This window comes from Heteronotia binoei, chromosome 5 (assembly GCF_032191835.1).
Source record: "Heteronotia binoei isolate CCM8104 ecotype False Entrance Well chromosome 5, APGP_CSIRO_Hbin_v1, whole genome shotgun sequence".
Taxonomy (NCBI): domain Eukaryota; kingdom Metazoa; phylum Chordata; class Lepidosauria; order Squamata; family Gekkonidae; genus Heteronotia; species Heteronotia binoei.
The window spans coordinates 88,327,865-88,346,401 of record NC_083227.1 but is presented as its reverse complement, the minus strand read 5'-3'; the positions used below and the strand labels follow the sequence as shown (position 1 = coordinate 88,346,401).

Genomic DNA, 18,537 nt, shown 5'->3' with positions numbered 1-18,537 from the left:
TTGTGTCTTTCTTGACAGTTAAGGGTTCACTCCTGCATTTCCCACATACATTTGCATTTGCTAGTAGGATAAAATAAAATAGCTTACACATTTAAATTCAAACCTCTGAAAACTGAGCATTCAGCTGGAATAAAACAGCAAAGGTACTTCACATTCAAGCTTTCTTTACATTCAAGCTTTCTTTACATTCAAACTTCCTACTATTTCATACTCTACGCTTAAGATTTCTGTTTTTCATACTTTATGTTCAAGTTTTCTACGTTTTTCAAATAGCATGCATTTCAGGTAAGCAGGTATATGCTGATATCAATGGGATTTAACAACGACACATTTTTACCTGGAATGGCACACGACTGCTGTGGAAGCAGCACAGGTAGTTAAAGCCAGTACGATTCCAAGGGATATTTGCATAGCAACTCCATACATGATACTATGTTCACCAGGGGGGCCCAACCTTTTTGAGCTTGTGTGCATCTTTGGAATTTTGATACATGGGTACAATCACAAAATGCTTGATGCAGGAGGGGGAGCCAAACACAAAATATCAGGAAGTTAGGTTATGCATAATTTTAATAGTAATTCTTCAACATTTCAGGCAGAAGATCTGTTTAATAGGATTTGCTTTTGAAATTCACATACTGTTTTAAAATATTTTGTTCAATACACAAAGCTTACCTTCAGCCATATAGTGAAGATCCTTGAACTGTACTGGCAGCTGCTGCCAAAGCAGCATTAGCAAAAGTTTGTACTGCCAATCCGATCTTTGGTGTCCAATCAGAGACCCTACTGGACAAAAGCCACATCTGGCCCTGTCTACTTACTAAAAACACTTGGTGGGCAGTGTAGCCCCTAAGCTGAGTTAGTGTGAGCTAGCTCACAGTTTTTTAGCCTCAGGTTCACACATTTTTGACTTAGCTCAGGAAAAATGGCGCCAGAACAAACTTATTTATGCAGTAACTCACAACTTTAATGCCAGTAGCTCACAAAGTAGAATCTTTGCTCACAAGACTCCACAGCTTAGAGCAAGTATTGTTGGTGGGCACCATGTAATGTGTTGGCAAACATCATGGTGCCCATGGGCATCATGTTCATGACCCCTGGTATACACACTGAAGTACTATGTGTCCAGGAACTTAGAAAATGAGTATACTCTCTGTGCTTGTTTGGATTGGAATAAATGTTTGCAGCTCCCCTCCCCCAGCCTAAAGCTTATATAGAGAGCCAGAAAAATAATGACATATTTCTGTACTTGTAGATGTTGGATCTATTTTTTAAAGATTTTTTTTTTACCCTTCACAAAATATTTACATTTCATTTATATTCATATCCCCATTATTTTTCTTCTTGCCCCTCCTATACATCATCTAGCAGGAGACTTGGAGAAAAAAATGCCACCCTTTTGAGACATTTTGCCTGCTATAGTTTTCCAAGTCATAGTGTTTAATTGAAAGTATTTTTATCAACTGACACTTTGCCCACCATTTCTGATTTTGTTTCCTGAGTAAGGAAAAGAAGACGACTGTTGATTTTAGCCAGTTATCTGCACTCTTCAGTACAATTTTAATCCATGTGGGAAACAATTATTTATTGAATGCACTGTTATAACTGTGATTGTTTTTCAAACTAATCTACATTTTTTAAAAAATCTTTTAAAATAGAGATCGAAAGGCATTCTTCTGGGAGTTGTAGGAACAGATGTTCCTGTGAAAGAACTATTAAAGACTATTCCAAAATACAAGGTAAATAGCATTTGATTATTGGATTGCTATTTTGAAGGAGAATTTAAATAAGTTTATATAATGCAAACTATATATTGTTCAACAGGATGATATCATGAGCCTTATCTACAGAATGTAATACAAAATTTTCAAAAATATATCTGAATCATATCGTGTAGTCTATATTATAGTAATATCCCTGCACACCCTGAAATCCCACCATTAGTTGGTCAAGGGACCCTTGGGAATACTACAGGATGTGGTTAGGGGCTGCATTTGGGAGAGCCTGTGGACACTGGAAACGGGAGAGCATCCTTGTGCAAGACAAGCCTTCAGTTCTTACTGTTATATCTATTTCAATGCAATGTCGAATAGTGTATTAGTTGCTTGGCAACTAATGCATTCTACTGATTGTAAAGCTTCATAATGCTAAAAAAAAAAGGAACACATTTTCTACTACAAGAAAGCAACACAGTGCCCCCTCCATTCTTGTTTGCTGTTATGAAAGAGTCTTTTGTATTTCAAAATAAGTTCAGTTTTTAATGATTACAATCAGGCCCTTCTTTTTGTTGCAGGAACTCCTTTATATATTAGGCCACACACCCCTGATGTAGCCAATACTCCAAGAGCTTACACTAGGCCCTGTAATAAGACCCCTGTAAGCTCTTGGATGATTGGCTACATCAGGGGTGTGTGACCTAATATGCAAATGAGTTCCTGCTACAAAAAAGTCCTGATGATAATATTATGCCATATTTACTATAGATAGTATACTTTGTGCTGCAAGATCCAGTGGCATTTATTACTGTTAAGATCTTGGTTGGACTGTTTAATTTATTATCCATGTTTCTGGGTGAAATTCAGATTTTTCTTTGAGATGAAACACTTCTGTGGGGTTATGAATTTTAGACCATCGGGACGTTAGAATGATACTATCAAGCAAAACTTTTATTAAGTTCAAGCTGAGCCTGAAAAAAAGGACAGCAATTTGGCAGAAATAGCTAGTTCTTACATGGTATTTTAAGGCTGCAGGCCTAAGAACTAGGTTTGCCAATCCCCAGGTGGTGAAGGGAAAACCCAAAGGTTCCGTTTACCAGCCTCAACACAGAAACAAACCTTCTCAAGAATATATATTAAACATGAAATTAAGACACATATTTACATGTGCCAGTGCTTCCTTATAACTTTCTGTATAGTATTAGCCATTGGTGTAAACTGAAACACACAAATTATGATATCTTCCTGAACACTATTTTCTTTACTAGGGGGCTTAACACTAATTAAAGATTCTCTTTTTATTTTGTCAATTCTTTTACAAGCTGCCTGTACCACAGCTATTGGATAACCTCTTTGACAAAACTGATCAGAGATGCGGTCGCATTCTCTTTCAAAATCACAGACCTCAGAAGAATTACATTTTGCTCTAACTAACTGGCTGTAGGGAAGATTATTCTTCAAATGCATGGGATGACTGGAATTATAATGAAGGGGCATTATAGCATTTCTGATCAATTTCGTCAAAGAGGTTATCCAACAGCTGTGGTACAGGCAGCTTGTAAAAGAATTGGCTAATACTATGCAGAAAAGTATAAGGAAGCACTGGCACATTGTGCAGGATCTACCGGGATGCCAATGCCTCCCTAGGTTTGGATTTAGGCAGACTAACAATATTGCTAATATGATTATCTCTACGGACTTTAAGAAACTTAAAGAAACAATCTGGTTTCTCTTCAGATCGCATAAATCTTGCCTTTAAGAAACTTCATGAAGACAACGTGGCTCAAGGAGGGCACTTTACAAAAATCTTTTTTTAATATTGATCCAAATAAATGGTTGCTCCATCAGGAGATGAAATGGATACATAAAAACCTTGGTCCCCCATGGGTTAAACCAGGAATGAGACCTATCTTGTTTTGTTTAAATGCTGGACTATATGTTTCTACTGTGGAATTTTTAAGAGCTTTTGGGCTTTTTTGATGGGCTACACCTGTGTGTCTTTTAAAATACTGTTATGACTTGAAATTTGCAAGACTTTGTTGCATTTTAGTGTTTTGATGCTCTCTTGCCATGTCTTGAAAAAAGCTCAGGTGGGCGGATATGCTATATTGTGTATATTGCTATTTAAATTTTTAATACTATTGTTAGCCCTTTAAACATTGTACTTATTGTGCAGCAATTTGTATTTTTTCAATGCAGCTAGAGAAGAAGCAATTGTGAAATGGGGACAATGGAGTACTATCCCGTCCACTAAAGATCCTTTGCGCATAGCGCGTGGAAATTTCATACCTCAGTGCATTCGGAAATATTACAGAATGACTTTTCATTCCATTTGGATCAGAAATCTGGAATTCATTTCCTTGATTGGACTTGTATTGACTATGTTGAAAGGTGGTTTGTCCCACTACTTTAAGTTCCTTTTTGTTATTAGTTCTATGTGGCTTATTTTTCATTATCTGTGACTTGATTTCCTATGTAAACATGTGGCTTAATTTCATATTTATTGGGGCTTAATTTTCGACTTTAATATATATTTATTCTTGAGAAGGTTTGTTTCTATGTTGAGGCTGGTACACAAAAACTTTGGGTTTTCCCTTCTTCACCTTCCCATGATTTCTTTTTGGTTGTACAATCCCCAGGTGGGGGCAGGGGATCCCCTGGTTTAGAGGTCCTTCTCCCGCTAGTTTAAGCCACATGTTTACATAGGAAATCAAACCACAGATAATGAAAAATAAGCCACATACAACTAATAACAAAAAGGAACTTAAAGTAATGGGACACTCCATTATTCCCTATGGATACTGATTTCCCTAGGGTATAATGGCATATTTATTCATGAGGATCTGGGGGACTGTTTTCTGAGATAGAGGCACCAAATTTTCAGCATAGAATCTGGTGCCTCTCCTCAAAAATACCCTCCAAGTTTAAAAAAGATTGGACTGGGGGTCCAGTTTTATAAGCCCCCAAAGAAGGTGCTCCATTATTTCCAAGGAGGGAAGGCATTTAAAAGGTGTGCCGTCTCTTTAAATGTGATGGCCAGAACTTCCTTTGGAGTTCAATCATGCTTGTCATAACCTTGCTCCCAGCTCTACCCCTAATGTCTCCTGGCTCCACCCGCAAAGTCCCCAGATATTTCTTGAATTGGACCTGGCAATTCTACTAAGAACACTTTCCTAGAAGCAAGACCCATTGAGTGAAGTGTGGCTTACTTCTGAGTAGACCTGTTCAGAATTACTCTCTAATAATTATAACATAGATCCAGGATGATGTAATGGATAGAGAGTTGGGCTAGCATCTGGAAGACTGAGGTTCAAATCCCACATTACTTTTGCATTTTCATTATATCTACTAAATCACATCAAGTACAGTTATTTAGAATAATTTAGCATTTAACCATTCTAGACTTTTGAGTTCCAAATTAATAATTTCTGGTGACATTCTTGTGCGAGTCTACTCTGATAAAATCTTTCACATCAGCTCCAAATTAATGCTTGGCTGGTTTAGGCCCTATCAGTAAAGAATTCTTGTGGAAAATTCTGAATCTGGGGATTTGCCCCATGGAACTTCAGTGCTGTCTATATTATCCCCCATGTTGTCTGATATGTATGTAAGACCCTTAACTGAGAACAAAAAAGCTTTGGAGTGGTTGTTATAAATATGCTGATGACACCTAGTTATGCATCTCTTTGAAAAAGCATCCAGAAACTAATGTTTCTGTATTGAACTAGTATGTGAAAACTGTAGTCCAGTGACTGAGAGTTTATATTGTGAAGTGTAATCTGGAGAAGACTGAGATTGTTGTTGTTGTTGATAAGGATGGTGTTTTGGTGGCATCCCATTTGGGCCTAATTGATCTGTCCATGCTGCCTTAAATAATATGAGCTGTGGCTTAATTGTTCTAATTTTAAACTGTTTGAACTGTTTTAATTGTTTTAAACTGTTTCGATTGTTTTATTATGTTGGAAGCCGCCCTGAGCCCACTATGGGAAAGGGTGGCCTATAAATCTACGGAAATAAATAAATAAAATTGTTAACTGGGACTAGCCATTTTCTACATGATATAGAAATACTTGCCTCCAGGTAGAGATCTACAACTACAGAGATCAGTTCTCCTGGAGATAATATATGCTTTGGAGTATGGACTCTATGGCATTATACCCCACTGAGTTCCCTTCCTTCCCCAGATCCCACCCTCCCCACCCTCTACCACCCAAGTCTCCAGGAATCTCCCAAACTAGAGCTGGCAATCCTTGATATGACATTTTTTTCCCCGCTATTCATTTCTGGATCTAATTCAAGGTACTGGTTCTTATTTTAAAACCCATTGTGATCTGACGTCTTCATTTGTGAAGATCTATTTCTCCCCATACAGATCAGTATGCCAATTCCATTCTTCACAGCAATGTCTTTTAGCTATCCCTTCCTGTGAATTCAAACTTTGCCCAGTGTAGGATTCTCACGGTGGCTTCCCCCACACTTTGAAAAAGGCTTCTAGAGGCAGTTAAGAAGACACTTGTCCCTCTGGCTTTCAGAAAGGGTTACAAAACTGAATTATTCAGATCTTTGAGGAGAAGTGAAAATGTAAATATTGGTTTCATTCTTCTTGTATATTTTATCATTTTTATTTTCTGATATATAAATATATATAAAATCCTTATTTTCTGATATAATTTTTTGAAAATTGTGTTGGTATTGTTATTACCCTTTAAAGTTTTTTGGAGTCCTTTGTTAAAGGAAAAAGACAGGGTAGAAATGTATTAGAATTGGGGAATAATCTGGTAACATAAATTAAAAATGCAGTGTGGGAATGGACAATAGAGCATAGCACTCTAAACTGGCAAGGCTATTTCTTGCCTTTAGACTTGACCATGCCCTTCACACCATTATGTCCCTAATAATGTTCTCCATTACATTAGAAGTGAACGTTCTGGGAAACAGGAGCAGGTGGGAAAAACACAACAGGAAGCAATCACTTTGTGTCATCAAGTTTACAGATATGGTTTCCATGGTGCCATCATCATTTTAAAGTGGGACTTATTTTGACAGGGTGCTCTTAAACTGCACTGTGATATTTAGGTTGGAGAAATCCTTGAGAACAGTCACAGTTGCTTATGGCGAAATGTACAGAATGCAAGAAATGAGCTATGGCAAACACAACTAATAATCCTCTGCAAAAATGATGAGTTTTAAACTATTTTCTGCATTTAGTCTGCCTTCCTAGTGGTAAACTGTGTTGTGCAGAACATCTGCCAAAGCTATCAGCAGCAGGTTTTCACAAAGGAATATTTTAATGACTACACATCAGTGATTTGGAGGTACATTTATTGCAATCAATGAGTGCAGTCAGCTGTGTAAGTGGAGCATTGTCAAAAGGGGGAGGATTGTTATTGAAATCAGTACAGTGCTAAATTTGATTATACATGTACTTGTAGGCCTAATGCAACACTGCATTACTCTCAGATTATTTCCCATACATCTCTTGGGTTTCAAACTGAAAATTGCACGAGCCTCTGAATTAGAAATCTCTTCCCTTTGTGTGTGTAGAATTAGATCCTTGTAATGTGAAGATTCAGTAGCCTGAAAATAGAATATTTGTTTTCCCATGCAATTTACAAGCTTTCAGAGAGAAGATTTCATCCCCTCTCAAGCTATCTTTCAAGTAAACTAATGGCCTGCTTTTGTGACACAGTTCATTCAAATGTGACTGTTTTAGGACAGAGATCAACCTCGCTGCTAGTATGAGGTCTTGCAAAGCTGAATTATTGGTTTCCACAGGATTTTTTACTTATGCAAGACCTCAGGTACTGCCTTTCTAAAATGTCAGATATGTCTTCATTGTGTCTGTGCATATCTGTACATACTACAACCCAATCAGAACGGTATGCTCTCTGTATTAGTGGTTGTCAATGTAAGCCACCTTGTGTATTATTTATATTTGTAAGCTGAGGTTCACTCAATAAATAAATGTGTTCTAAATACCAGTTTAAGCTGTAAATGACAAGACACACAGGGTTCATTCACACGGTGATTGGTTGCAAGTGGATTTTGTTATTTTTACACAGTAAAAATCCAGTTGCAGAGTGCATTATATAGTGTGTGAGAATGCACCAATAGTCTATTGGTAAGTTCTCCTGCACAACCCCTGTTGAAATGAATGGAATTAATACAAAAGTATGACTGGGCTCTTGTGGAACATTGATCCTTTTGCGAGTACGAGCATGTTTATTTCTTGCTTAGGTGACACCATGCTAATTCTTTTCTTCTGTATTCTCTTACAGTTAGGTATTCATGGATATGCATTTGCAATCACAAACAATGGATACATTCTGACTCATCCAGAACTCAGGCCTCTGGTAAGATAAAGATGCATGCTGATTGATTTCATACATGCTTAGGGTTGCCAAGTCCAATTCAACAAATATCTGGGGACTTTGGGGGTGGAGCCAGGAGACTTTGGGGGTGGAGCCAGGAGACATTAGGGGTGGAGCCAAGATCAAGGCTGTGACAAGCATAATTGAACTCCAAAGGGAGTTCTGGCCATCACATTTAAAGGGACAGCACACCTATTCAATTCCTTCCTTCCATAGTAAATAATGAAGGTTAGGGGCACCTTCTTTGGGGGCTCATAGAATTGGACCCCCTGGTCCAATCTTTATGAAACTTGGGGGGTATTTTGGGGAGAGGCACTAGATGCTATACAGAAAATTTGGTGCCTCTACCTCAAAAAACAGCCTCCCACCCCCCCCCCACATCTCCAGGAATTCCCCTCGCCCAGCTGGCAACCCCCTCCCCCCAAGAGGGAATATACTCCTCCGAGCCCTTCCCCCCCACCGCTCAACTGTAGAAATCTTTGTCGTGTCCCGCAGGCCAGCCAGTGAGCAACAAGCAAAGAAAGAAGCGACACCCACTCCCCACTTGCCTGGGCGCCGCAGCGTCCTCCTGGGGGTCGGCGTTGGGCGCGCCCTTCTCCCTGTTGTCGGGCAAGGTGAAGAATAGCAGCTGCTTCCCTGCTGGTGTGGCCCAAGCCCCTGGCTCTCTGGGCAAATGCGGCGCAGCCAAGCATGGGGAGCAGCAGCGACTTGGGCAGCGTGGCGCTGGTGGCGGGTAAGAAAGTGGCGCCGGGGATAGACGAGCCCCCTGCGGGCACCAAGGCAGCACTGCAGTTGGGCAAAGGAGGGCACGGAGAAGGAGGCAGGAACAGCAGCAACTTGGGCGGCGGGGCACTGGCGGCGGGCGAGAAAGTGGCGCCGGGGATAGACGAGTCCCCTGTGGGCGCCAAGGCAGCACTGCAGCTGGGCAAAGGAGGGCATGGAGAGGGAGGCAGGAGCAGCAGCGACTTGGGCGGTGGGGCGCTGGCGGCGTGCGAGAAAGGGGGCGAGGAGGATGAAGCGGGGGGCTTGAAGAGTTTGGCGAACACGGTGCCAAGGTCCAGCACGGTCACTTTCATGGTGTCGCTGGCCCCCGGGAGGCTGCTGCCGCCGCCACAGGGTCTTTTTCTGGCTGCCCTCTGGCAAAGTGCCTTCTTTCCGCTGTGCGCAAGAGGCGACCGACGGATGGCCTCAGAGAGAGTGTGGCACCCTGGGTGGGAAGGGCCACCATTCCCCCCACTTTCCGGATTTTTCCGAGTGGGGGGAGAAGGCTCCAAATCGGGGGTCCCCCACCCAGGCGGGGGATTTGGGAAGCCTATACATGCTGTTGTGGAGATGTTTACTTAAAAAAAAAACATATGCATCATATATAGAATTTGAAATAAAATAACTCTTATGCCTTACAAGAGAGAATTCTTAAAAGGGAGGGGGAAGACTTTAGTATAAATACTGCAGACATTTCAGTCTGAGATGCAAGGCAAAAGATAACAGCAGTTGTTTTGTGATACAGATGTATACAAATTGTTCAGGACAAAACCCAAACTTCCATAAGTGCAGAAAGGCAAAGCCATAAATTGCTGCAATTATGTACACTTTGAAATGAATGCTGTGTTCTTAAGTAATAGCCTCTATTTGTCATGTTTAAGTGGACTCCAATTTAAAATCTGTGGAGAAATTTTATACAAATCTCCCCCCCCCCATTTTTAGCTATTCAGAGATGCAAGGATTCTTTCCAGCTTTAAAATAGTAATATAGCAAAATTTATTTAATTACTTTTATCACCATCTTTCACTTAAGCAAGATTAGAAAAAAGATGGTGTGCTTACCATATTAAATTTGATTGACATGCTAGTGTAAAGTGTTGTTTTTCATTTTTAAAGGAATATTTTATTAAAGAAGTTCGTAATTTATTAATCTGATTAAAGAAGTGATACTTGAATATAATGTGGGTACCATTTCACAGATAGGAACTGATGTACTATGTAAACAAAAAGTGGCTGTTTTTATAAGTGCATAGCAAAGCAATTAGAATTATTGTACAGTATGGTACAGTTTATGCAATTGTAATTATCTTATTTAAGGAGCTTTTATATTTAAGGAGGAAATCTGGGGTTGCCAGGTTCCTCCTCGTCACTGGTGGGGGCCTGGGGATAAAGTTGCCAGTTCCAGGTTGGGAAACTCTTGGAACCAGGGCCAGTGCTGGGAGTTCTGCTGCCCCAGACAGAGCCCTGCTCCTGCCTCCAACTTCCAGTGGGGTTGGGAGCAACACAGCATCAGGCATGCCCAGAGCCCAGCTCTGAGCATGCTCGCTGCAATGCTGCTTCTGACCTCGCCCAGCCTTCCTGGGTCTCAGGAGGGCTAAGTGGGATTAGGGCAGCAGCGGGCACACTCAAAGCCAGGCTCTGAGCATGCTCGCTGCCAAGGCACCCCACCCAGCCTTCCTGGGGCACAGACCCGGGGAATGCAAAAGTGGCCAAGTGGCACCTGTGCAGTGCAGTCCTCGGAGCATGCTTTGGAAGGCAGGCTCCAAGAAACACACATGCCACATGTGGGGAAAAGGGGCTCCTAGCGGTGCCCCTGTAGGCCAGGTGGCACCCTAGGCAGCCACCTACTTGGCCTACTCCCACATGCTGACCGTGCTTGGAGCCTTGGCGGTGGAGCTGATAGAGGACAGGGTCCTTGGTGGGGTACAATACCATAGTGTCCACCCTCCAATAATCTGTTTTTGCCAGGAAATGAGCTGTAATTCCACAAGTTCCCCAGTTCCCACCTGGAGGCAGGCATCCCTAGAAATGACAAAGAAAGAGGTTTATAAAATTATGGACAGGGTTGAAAGAGTGGAGAAAAACAACCTTTTCTAATTCTCCTATCATACTAGTACTCAAGGGCACCCAATAAAATTGACAAGCAATAGATTTAGGACAGACAAAAGGAAATACTTCTTTACTCAACAACCAGTTACATTTGTAGAAATCACTGCCAGTGAATGTAGAGATGACCACAAACATGGATAGCTTTAAATTGGGTTAGATGGATTCATGGAGGATAGGTCCATCAATTGCTACTAGCTTTGGTGACTACATGGAAACTCCATATTCTGAGTCAGGAAACCTCTGAATACTAATGCTAGAAGTCAACCTCAAGATAAGGCCTTGACCTCTCTAATCAGCTGGTTTCTGTGCAAAACAGGTTGCTGGAATATATGGGTCACTGGTCTGATCTAGCAGGGCTCTTCTTGTGCTTCTATATTCTGTGTAGAAAGACCATAGTAAGTTTTTGTACGAAACTCTTTTAGAGGCTTCTCTAAGTGTAGATTCTTCCTTTCTATAATTTTTTTTGGTATTTTGGGGTAGGAAGTTTGTAAAAAGAGATGCTCTGTTAATTAGTTTAAAACCATTTTCATACCCTTTCTATCTAGCCATACTTCCATATTAAATCATTTTTTAAAAAAAATTTGTAACCAGGCTTTATATCTGAAAAAGGCTCTCAAGCTTGTAACACAGCCTGCACTGCTGTTTCTTACAACATGGCCATGGTGTGTTTACTCTTGGTTCTTGAGATTATGAAATATTGATGGCCTTTCCCAGAGCCAACAGTGACAAGCACCAGCTTAAAACTCAACTTTTTCTTATATTCATATGCATTCATCTGTATTTTGTCTTTGTCCTACCTATGTATCATAGGTATCTGTAAATTCTCTTAAACAACACAATCATAAGACAAGTAACTAAAACTTGAAATCAAATTACCGCTGCTTGAAATCAAGTAAAATCATACCAGCATAACTGAAACAATGCAGAGACCAGGATGGAACAATAGCACATCTCTCTAGAAACTTGTAGGAATAGGATCTCTTTGGTATACTTTGTGGAAATTATCCAAAAGATCGTAGGAAAAGACTGTTCCATTAGGTAGGTTTTGAGTTATAAGGCCTCTGCTTCTCTCTGAAGTTACATGCAGCTGTGGTAGGCACACCGGCTACATTCAAATGTGATAACAAACTGTAAATTGGAATCAAGGACATATTGTTATGTAAACAGTGCATGGGTCAGGAGTAGACAGGCCTCGAATTCAGTGGGAGCTCACAGGAGCTCAGCTTCTGAACCTTTCTGAGAGTTCCACCTCCTCCTTCGGAGAGTTCCACCTCCTTCTCCATTGAATAGTATGTGCAGCTGCATAACAATCCCTGGATGAGCTCCACCACCTATTTTTCTACAGAATGACCCCTGGGAGTAGGCCTAGCGATTTAACCAAAACCCAGTGAATATGGGATAGTGAATCCAGTATTCTTCATTTAACTTTGTGTTCATTAGAATAAGTGCTACTGATTCTAAAATATTGAGAGATTATAAAATATTTTTACCCCACGTTTCTCCAGCAAAGCACACCTGAAATAGTAGGGTTACCAACCTTTTGGTAGAGTCTGAAATTCTCCTGGAATTACAACTGATCACCAGATGAAAAAGAACAGTTTCCCTGGAGGACAGCCTGCTTCATAGGACAGGCACTATGGCATGCCTGTTGAGCTCCCTTCCCCGAAATTCCACCATATCCAGGCACTTCATCCCAGGGCTTTTTTTCTGGGGGAACATGGCTGAAGGGAGTTCTGGAACCTCTTTACAGAAACAAAATTCTAAAATAAAAAAAAAAACATGAGGGACACCTGTGTGTTTCTCCTTCATTTCCCTCTTGCTGGCACCTCTTTTTCCAGGAAAAAAAACCCCAAAAAAACACCATGCTTCCTCCAAATTTCCAGGAGTTTCCCATCTGGCATTAGCAACCCTTTCAAAGAGACTTACAAACGTAAAAACACAACCTGCAATCTAAAATCTGATTGCTAAAATAAAACAAAAAGAACCTTTCTGCTACTGTATACATACCTTCCAGTGAGAGAGCCAGTTCAGTGTTGTGGTTAGGAGCATGGACTCTTATCTGGAAGAAGTGGGTTTGATTCCCCACTTCTCCGCATGCAACTGCTGGAGTCAGTCATAACTCTCAGAGCTGTTCTCTCAAGAGTAGTCCTTGAAGGAGCTTTCTCAGCCTCACCTACCTCACAGGGTGTTTGTTGTGGGGAGGAGAAGGGCAAGAAGATTGTAAGCCGCCCTAAGACTCCAAGTAAAGAGCAGGTTATAAATCCAATCTCCTCCTTCTCCTCTTCTGTTCTAAGTTAACATACAGGTGAAATGGGAACAAATATCTCATTGCCCCCCCAGTCGGAAGAACGAGACAACGCCATAGTTGGATGGAAAAACAGGGCAACTTTATTGAGCTGAACAGCATGGGGCAAAACTAACTGCTGCCGGACAGGCCAAGGGAGACACCCCAGGACCCTTCCCTGTCCGGAAGGGTGAGCAACCCTGCCCCCAGCCGCAGCCAGCTAGAACCGGCTGCTGCCAGGCCGGCACCGGCCAGGTTTACACCCCATGGCGCGGCCGCCCACCCAGGAACGGCCCGCCTGAAGAGGTGACCCGATAGCGGGCAAGACAGCAGAGGGCCGTAGAACCCCGCTACTGTCCCATCCCGCTACTTCCCTAAATCAGGGAAAACCGTGGGTGCTCACCGGAGCCAACAAACCAACTTAAACATCCGCCAAGCCTCAGCTTAGGCCACTGGGCCCACCGGCAGGCCTAAAGCCTGCCGAAGCCCCAGCTGAAGCTCGCCCAAAAACGCCCTGTTTCCTGACGCGGACAGGTGGACACCGTCCTGCCGATACAGGTCCGCCCGATCCGACCTAATGGCCGGGTGTGGTACAAAAAGGCCAAGGCCCCCACAAAGTGCATTCCTAATCGCTCGGTTGGCCTTGCGCCTGGCTCTCTCCAACCCAACCGGGTCCCAAGCCGCTCGCCACACCCGCCGAGGAAGGATGGCGGACCAAAGTAACCGCACCTCGGGCCACCTGCTCCGAATCACCTGGAGGTCCTTGATTACCTGAAGTGACAGGGCCCTCCCCTGCAACAGGCCCAAATCGTTGCCTCCCAGGTGGATCAACAAAATGTGAGGCAGAGGACCGTTCCTCCCCATAAACAAAAGTGGCAGGAGCCCGTCCCAGCGAAGGCCCCGACGGCCCTGCCACTCAACGACCGCCCACTCACTAAGCCCCAACTGTGATCCCAAACTTGAATGCTGGGCTTGGTGGGCAGCCCAAAAAACCATGCTGTGGCCGGCGATCAGTATCCTCCGCCTCTCGCCCTGCACCACAGCACCTAAAACAGAAGAAAATAACATTAAAACCAGCCCAGCTAAAACTTGCCAGGCAGCACAGGACGGACATAGCCCTTATACGCCGAAGACCGCCATCTCCCAACCTGTTGGATGGCCGGCCCGGGGTACCCCATGGCTGCAGCAGTTGATGCCGCCCCAATCCTGAATGAATGGGTCCCAAACCGAAGCCCGACAGCCCAAGCCTATCCAAAGCTTGGCTGGTCACGGACCAAAATTGGAATTTGGTTAACGGGGACCCATCCTCGTGTCAGAAAAAGGGGCCGGGATCATCGCCCCGCACAGCAATGTACTCTGACAAAGCCAAAACAGGGCAAATGTCATGATCATGGCATGAGCCCAATGTGATCGTAACACCCCGCTGCTTCTGGTCTGCCTTGGACATGCGAACCCTTAATGCTGCAGAATCCCCCGTGATTTTAACATCTCCTGCCTGGAAGCCCGGCCAGAACAATCATTACGCGAGCGGACCACCAGCTCGCTAACCCTAAGTGCGCCAAAAAAGGCAGACATGGCAGCTGCCTGAAACAATGCAGCCTCAAATTTGGAAAAACAAACCACTGGCCATAAACTGCGGAAACCTTTCAACAAATCAGGGGAAAAGGGGTGCCGTGTATCAGGCCGCAGGCCTTGCTCACAGGCCCAACCCTCCAACATTTTCCGTATTCTGAAGTCGTCAGAGGCGTCAGCTAACCCCTTCACCTTGCTGGTGAACGCCAGTGCAGCCAACTTGGCCCGAATGGTTTCCACCACCAGCCCCTTACCTTTCAACTCAACGCAGAACTGCATGAGATGAGCTGCTGGAATCGGCCAAAGGTCAGCCAATCCTACCTGCTCCCTGAAGGCCGTGAAATGCTCAACGGAGCGATCATAGGCCCTCCGGGTAGAGGGGGCTAGGGCCAGCATCATAGCCCGGTTGGCCTCGACTCTCCAAGCTGCCACATCTCTGGGGGCATCCGAGCCGGCAGGAGGTTGGCCCCTGGTGCGAGAAGTCGAAACTGCTCCATCTGACGATGAGACAGAGCGTCTGCGACCCCGTTGCACACACTGGGCACGTGCTTGGCAAGGAACAAAACGTTTAACCGTAAACAACACAAGGTAAAAAAGTGAACAAGGCGCATAACCGGGGCTGATTTGGACGTGAGGGTATTAATCACCTGAACCACAGCCATGTTGTCACACCAAAAGTGGACAACATGGTTGGCCAACTCCTCACCCCACAATCGTACTGCAACCACAATTGGGGAAAATTCTAAAAATGTTAGATTACGGCAAAGGTCCGAATCCAACCAAGCGGCGGGCCATGACTCTGCACAGCACCGGCCATGGAAATAGACCCCAAAACCAATAGCGCCGGCGGCGTCGGACGTGATCTGCAGATCGGCCTCGATCCGCATATCATCCCGCCAAAATGAAATCCCATTGAAATCAGAAAGAAATTGTTCCCAGACTTCAAGATCCTCCCGCATTCCGCGGCTAACTCGGACCCGATGATGGGGAAGATGCAAGGAACACATGGCATCACAAAGGCGTCGTAAAAACGCCCTCCCAGGGGCCACCACTTTGCACACAAAGTTAAGGTGGCCCACAACCTGCTGGAGCTCAAGGAGAGAAACCTTACGCTTGCCCTTCAACCCAGCGAGCTTCTGGCGGAGGCCCTCTATTTTTTCAACCGGCAGGCGAGACGCCTGCCTAATGGTATCCAGCTCAATACCCAAAAAGATCAGAACGCTGGAGGGGCCCTCCGTCTTTTCATGCGCCAGCGGGACACCAAGGTCTGAAGACAATTGGAGGAAGGCACGAAGAAGCTGAGCACACTGGCCCGACCCCCTGGGGCCCACAAACAAAAAATCATCCAGATAATGAACGGTGGTGGCGGACCCAACCCGCTCCCGAAGAGCCCACTCTAAGAAAGTGCTAAAGCGTTCAAAAGCCGAACACGAGATAGCACACCCCATGGGCAATGCCCGGTCCATGTAAAACTTACCTTCGAACATAAAGCCCAGGAGCTCAAAGTCCGGGTGAACCGGCAACAGGCGAAATGCAGACTTTATGTCGCACTTAGCCAGCTCTGCGCCAATCCCACAGCGCCGAACGACCCTGGCCGCCTGGTCGAAGGAAGTATAGCGGACCGTGCACAAGAAGTCGGGGATGGCATCGTTCACCGACCCACCCCTGGGATAAGATAGGTGGTGAATTAACCGGAATTCACCAGGGGCCTTTTTGGGAACTACACCCAAAGGCGAAACCCGCAAATTAGGAACTGGAGGGGCATCAAACGGGCCAAACACCCTGCCCTCAACACACTCCTTCAAAATCTTTTCCCTAACAACTCGTTCCATCCCTGTAACGGACATTAAATTCTTAGCCATACAGGGTCCACGTGGACCCTGAAATGGAATACGAAATCCAAATGAAAAACCTTCCAGCAAGTAAACCCTATCACTCGCTTTAGGATAGCCCGCTAACATTTCACTGAGAACCCTCACCTTGATGGGGCTGGGACCCTTTACCAGAACCGTGGGCTCCGGCCCCACCCCCCGACTTCTTGGGACCACTCCGGGGCTTGGACCTGCTGCATGCAGACAAGGCATGCGACCCACCGCACAGTGGGCACTCATGCTTGTACCTGCAGGTCTTACGGTTGCAAACCCCTTGGGACGTGTACTCCCAGCACAAAAGCCGGGGTTGAACCAGCTGCCCCGCACCAATGCGGGGACCCGACGCACCAGCCTGCTTACTTACAAGGTGCCCACTGTCCGACCTGTCCCCTGCATTAGGCTTAGCAGGGGACATGAGCTGCAGCCAAAGCTGCTGGTTTATTTGGTCCCAATGCATGGTGGGGTTGAGAGCGGCCCTCATCCGGAACTCCTCGTCGTACTGCAGCCACGCAGCACCCAAGAAGTCCGTATACGCCTTATAGACAATATCACAATACTGGAATAGAGGTGCAGCCCGTAAAGGCTGTGCACGCGCTATAACACCAGCATAGATTAGAAATCCGGGCAACCAGTTAGCCCAATTCCTTTCAACCTTCCTGCGTTTGATCTTTTCTTTGTCTCTCTCATCCAGTTCGTCTTTGTCCTTCTTCTCCAGTTCCCTGTAGAGGAGGCCAAAGACATCCACATACTCACCCCTGAGTATCTTTTCACGAGTGGCCACCGTCAAGTGGTCACCCAGTGGCATGGCAGTGTCGCCGAAAGGGCGACACTGAAACGGGACTGACCCCAATGCGGCTGGGGACCAACCCCCCAAACTGCTGGAGGTATTAGGCCACCCAAAAGGCCATTGACCACCCCATAACTGGCCCCATGGCAAAGAGCCACCTTGCGGGGCCTGCCCAACCGAACTTTGAGATGTAGACGGGGCGCGGGCCCTGAAGAGGCGGGCGTAGCGCCCCACGGCAAGATCTGGCCCTGTCCACACGGCCCCCAACTGCAAGTTGGTGCCATGGAACCCAAGGACCCAGAGGCTGCACCTAGACCCCCTGAAGTTGACGGCAGGAACGCAGCAGGCTGATAGAGGGGTCCCCACACACACCAAGGCCAAGTGCCAGCCGGCCCAGACCCGCCCAGCTTACCTTCTTGGCCAGGCACGCCAACCGCAAGCACGACGGGTGTAGTCCCGGTGCGATCATCAGGACGATCTGGGCCCTCAGCAGGAACAACCCCATCTTCAGAATCCGAGGTGGGCTCCACAGGAACATGAGACGTAGCACCCGACGGGCCGGGACGGGCCGCCATGTCCTGCAAGGTAGAAAGACGGGCCAGGACCTCCTGCTCGAAAGCCCTTGTGGACGCCCGCGCGGCTTTCCGCCCCCGGGGTAACCCAGATGTGCCAGGGTCAAGACCATGTTGGCGCTCCAAAGCGGTCAACCGATCAACAATGGCTTGCCTAGTGTTGGCCTCTTCCTCAACCCCGGGCCTGCTAGGTGCAGGCCTTTTACCTTGGGCCTTCGCGGGCTGCTTGCCCTTGGAAGTCCCCTGGCCCTTTTTGGGAGCCATTGCCAAAAGTAAGCTAAATAACCTAGCTACCAAACTTGGCTCTCAAGGCCTATAAGCCTGGGGCCAAATACCGGACCAGGCCGTGTGCCAACCCCAGGGGATAGTGAGTTGAGCCGCTGCCCAGCAAGGCCATGTTCAAATCCCTAGGCCAGCCCCAGCCCAGGAGAAAAAGGACCCCCAGGAGAGAGGCAAAACAGAGCCCCCTACAAAATTGAAGCTGCCTTCTACTGA

The 18,537-nt window shown here is 45.4% G+C and overlaps 1 protein-coding gene across 1 annotated transcript in view; it reads left to right on the top strand.

Moving 5' to 3' along the window:
* The window catches only part of CACNA2D3 (calcium voltage-gated channel auxiliary subunit alpha2delta 3), a 1,102,401-nt gene that overhangs the window by 804,701 nt on the left and 279,163 nt on the right, over window positions 1-18,537 (top strand). The window contains exons 16-17 of the mRNA XM_060238809.1: window positions 1,659-1,739; window positions 7,994-8,068. Coding sequence (XP_060094792.1) covers window positions 1,659-1,739; window positions 7,994-8,068 — 156 coding nt within the window. The remainder of the gene's footprint in view (window positions 1-1,658; window positions 1,740-7,993; window positions 8,069-18,537) is intronic.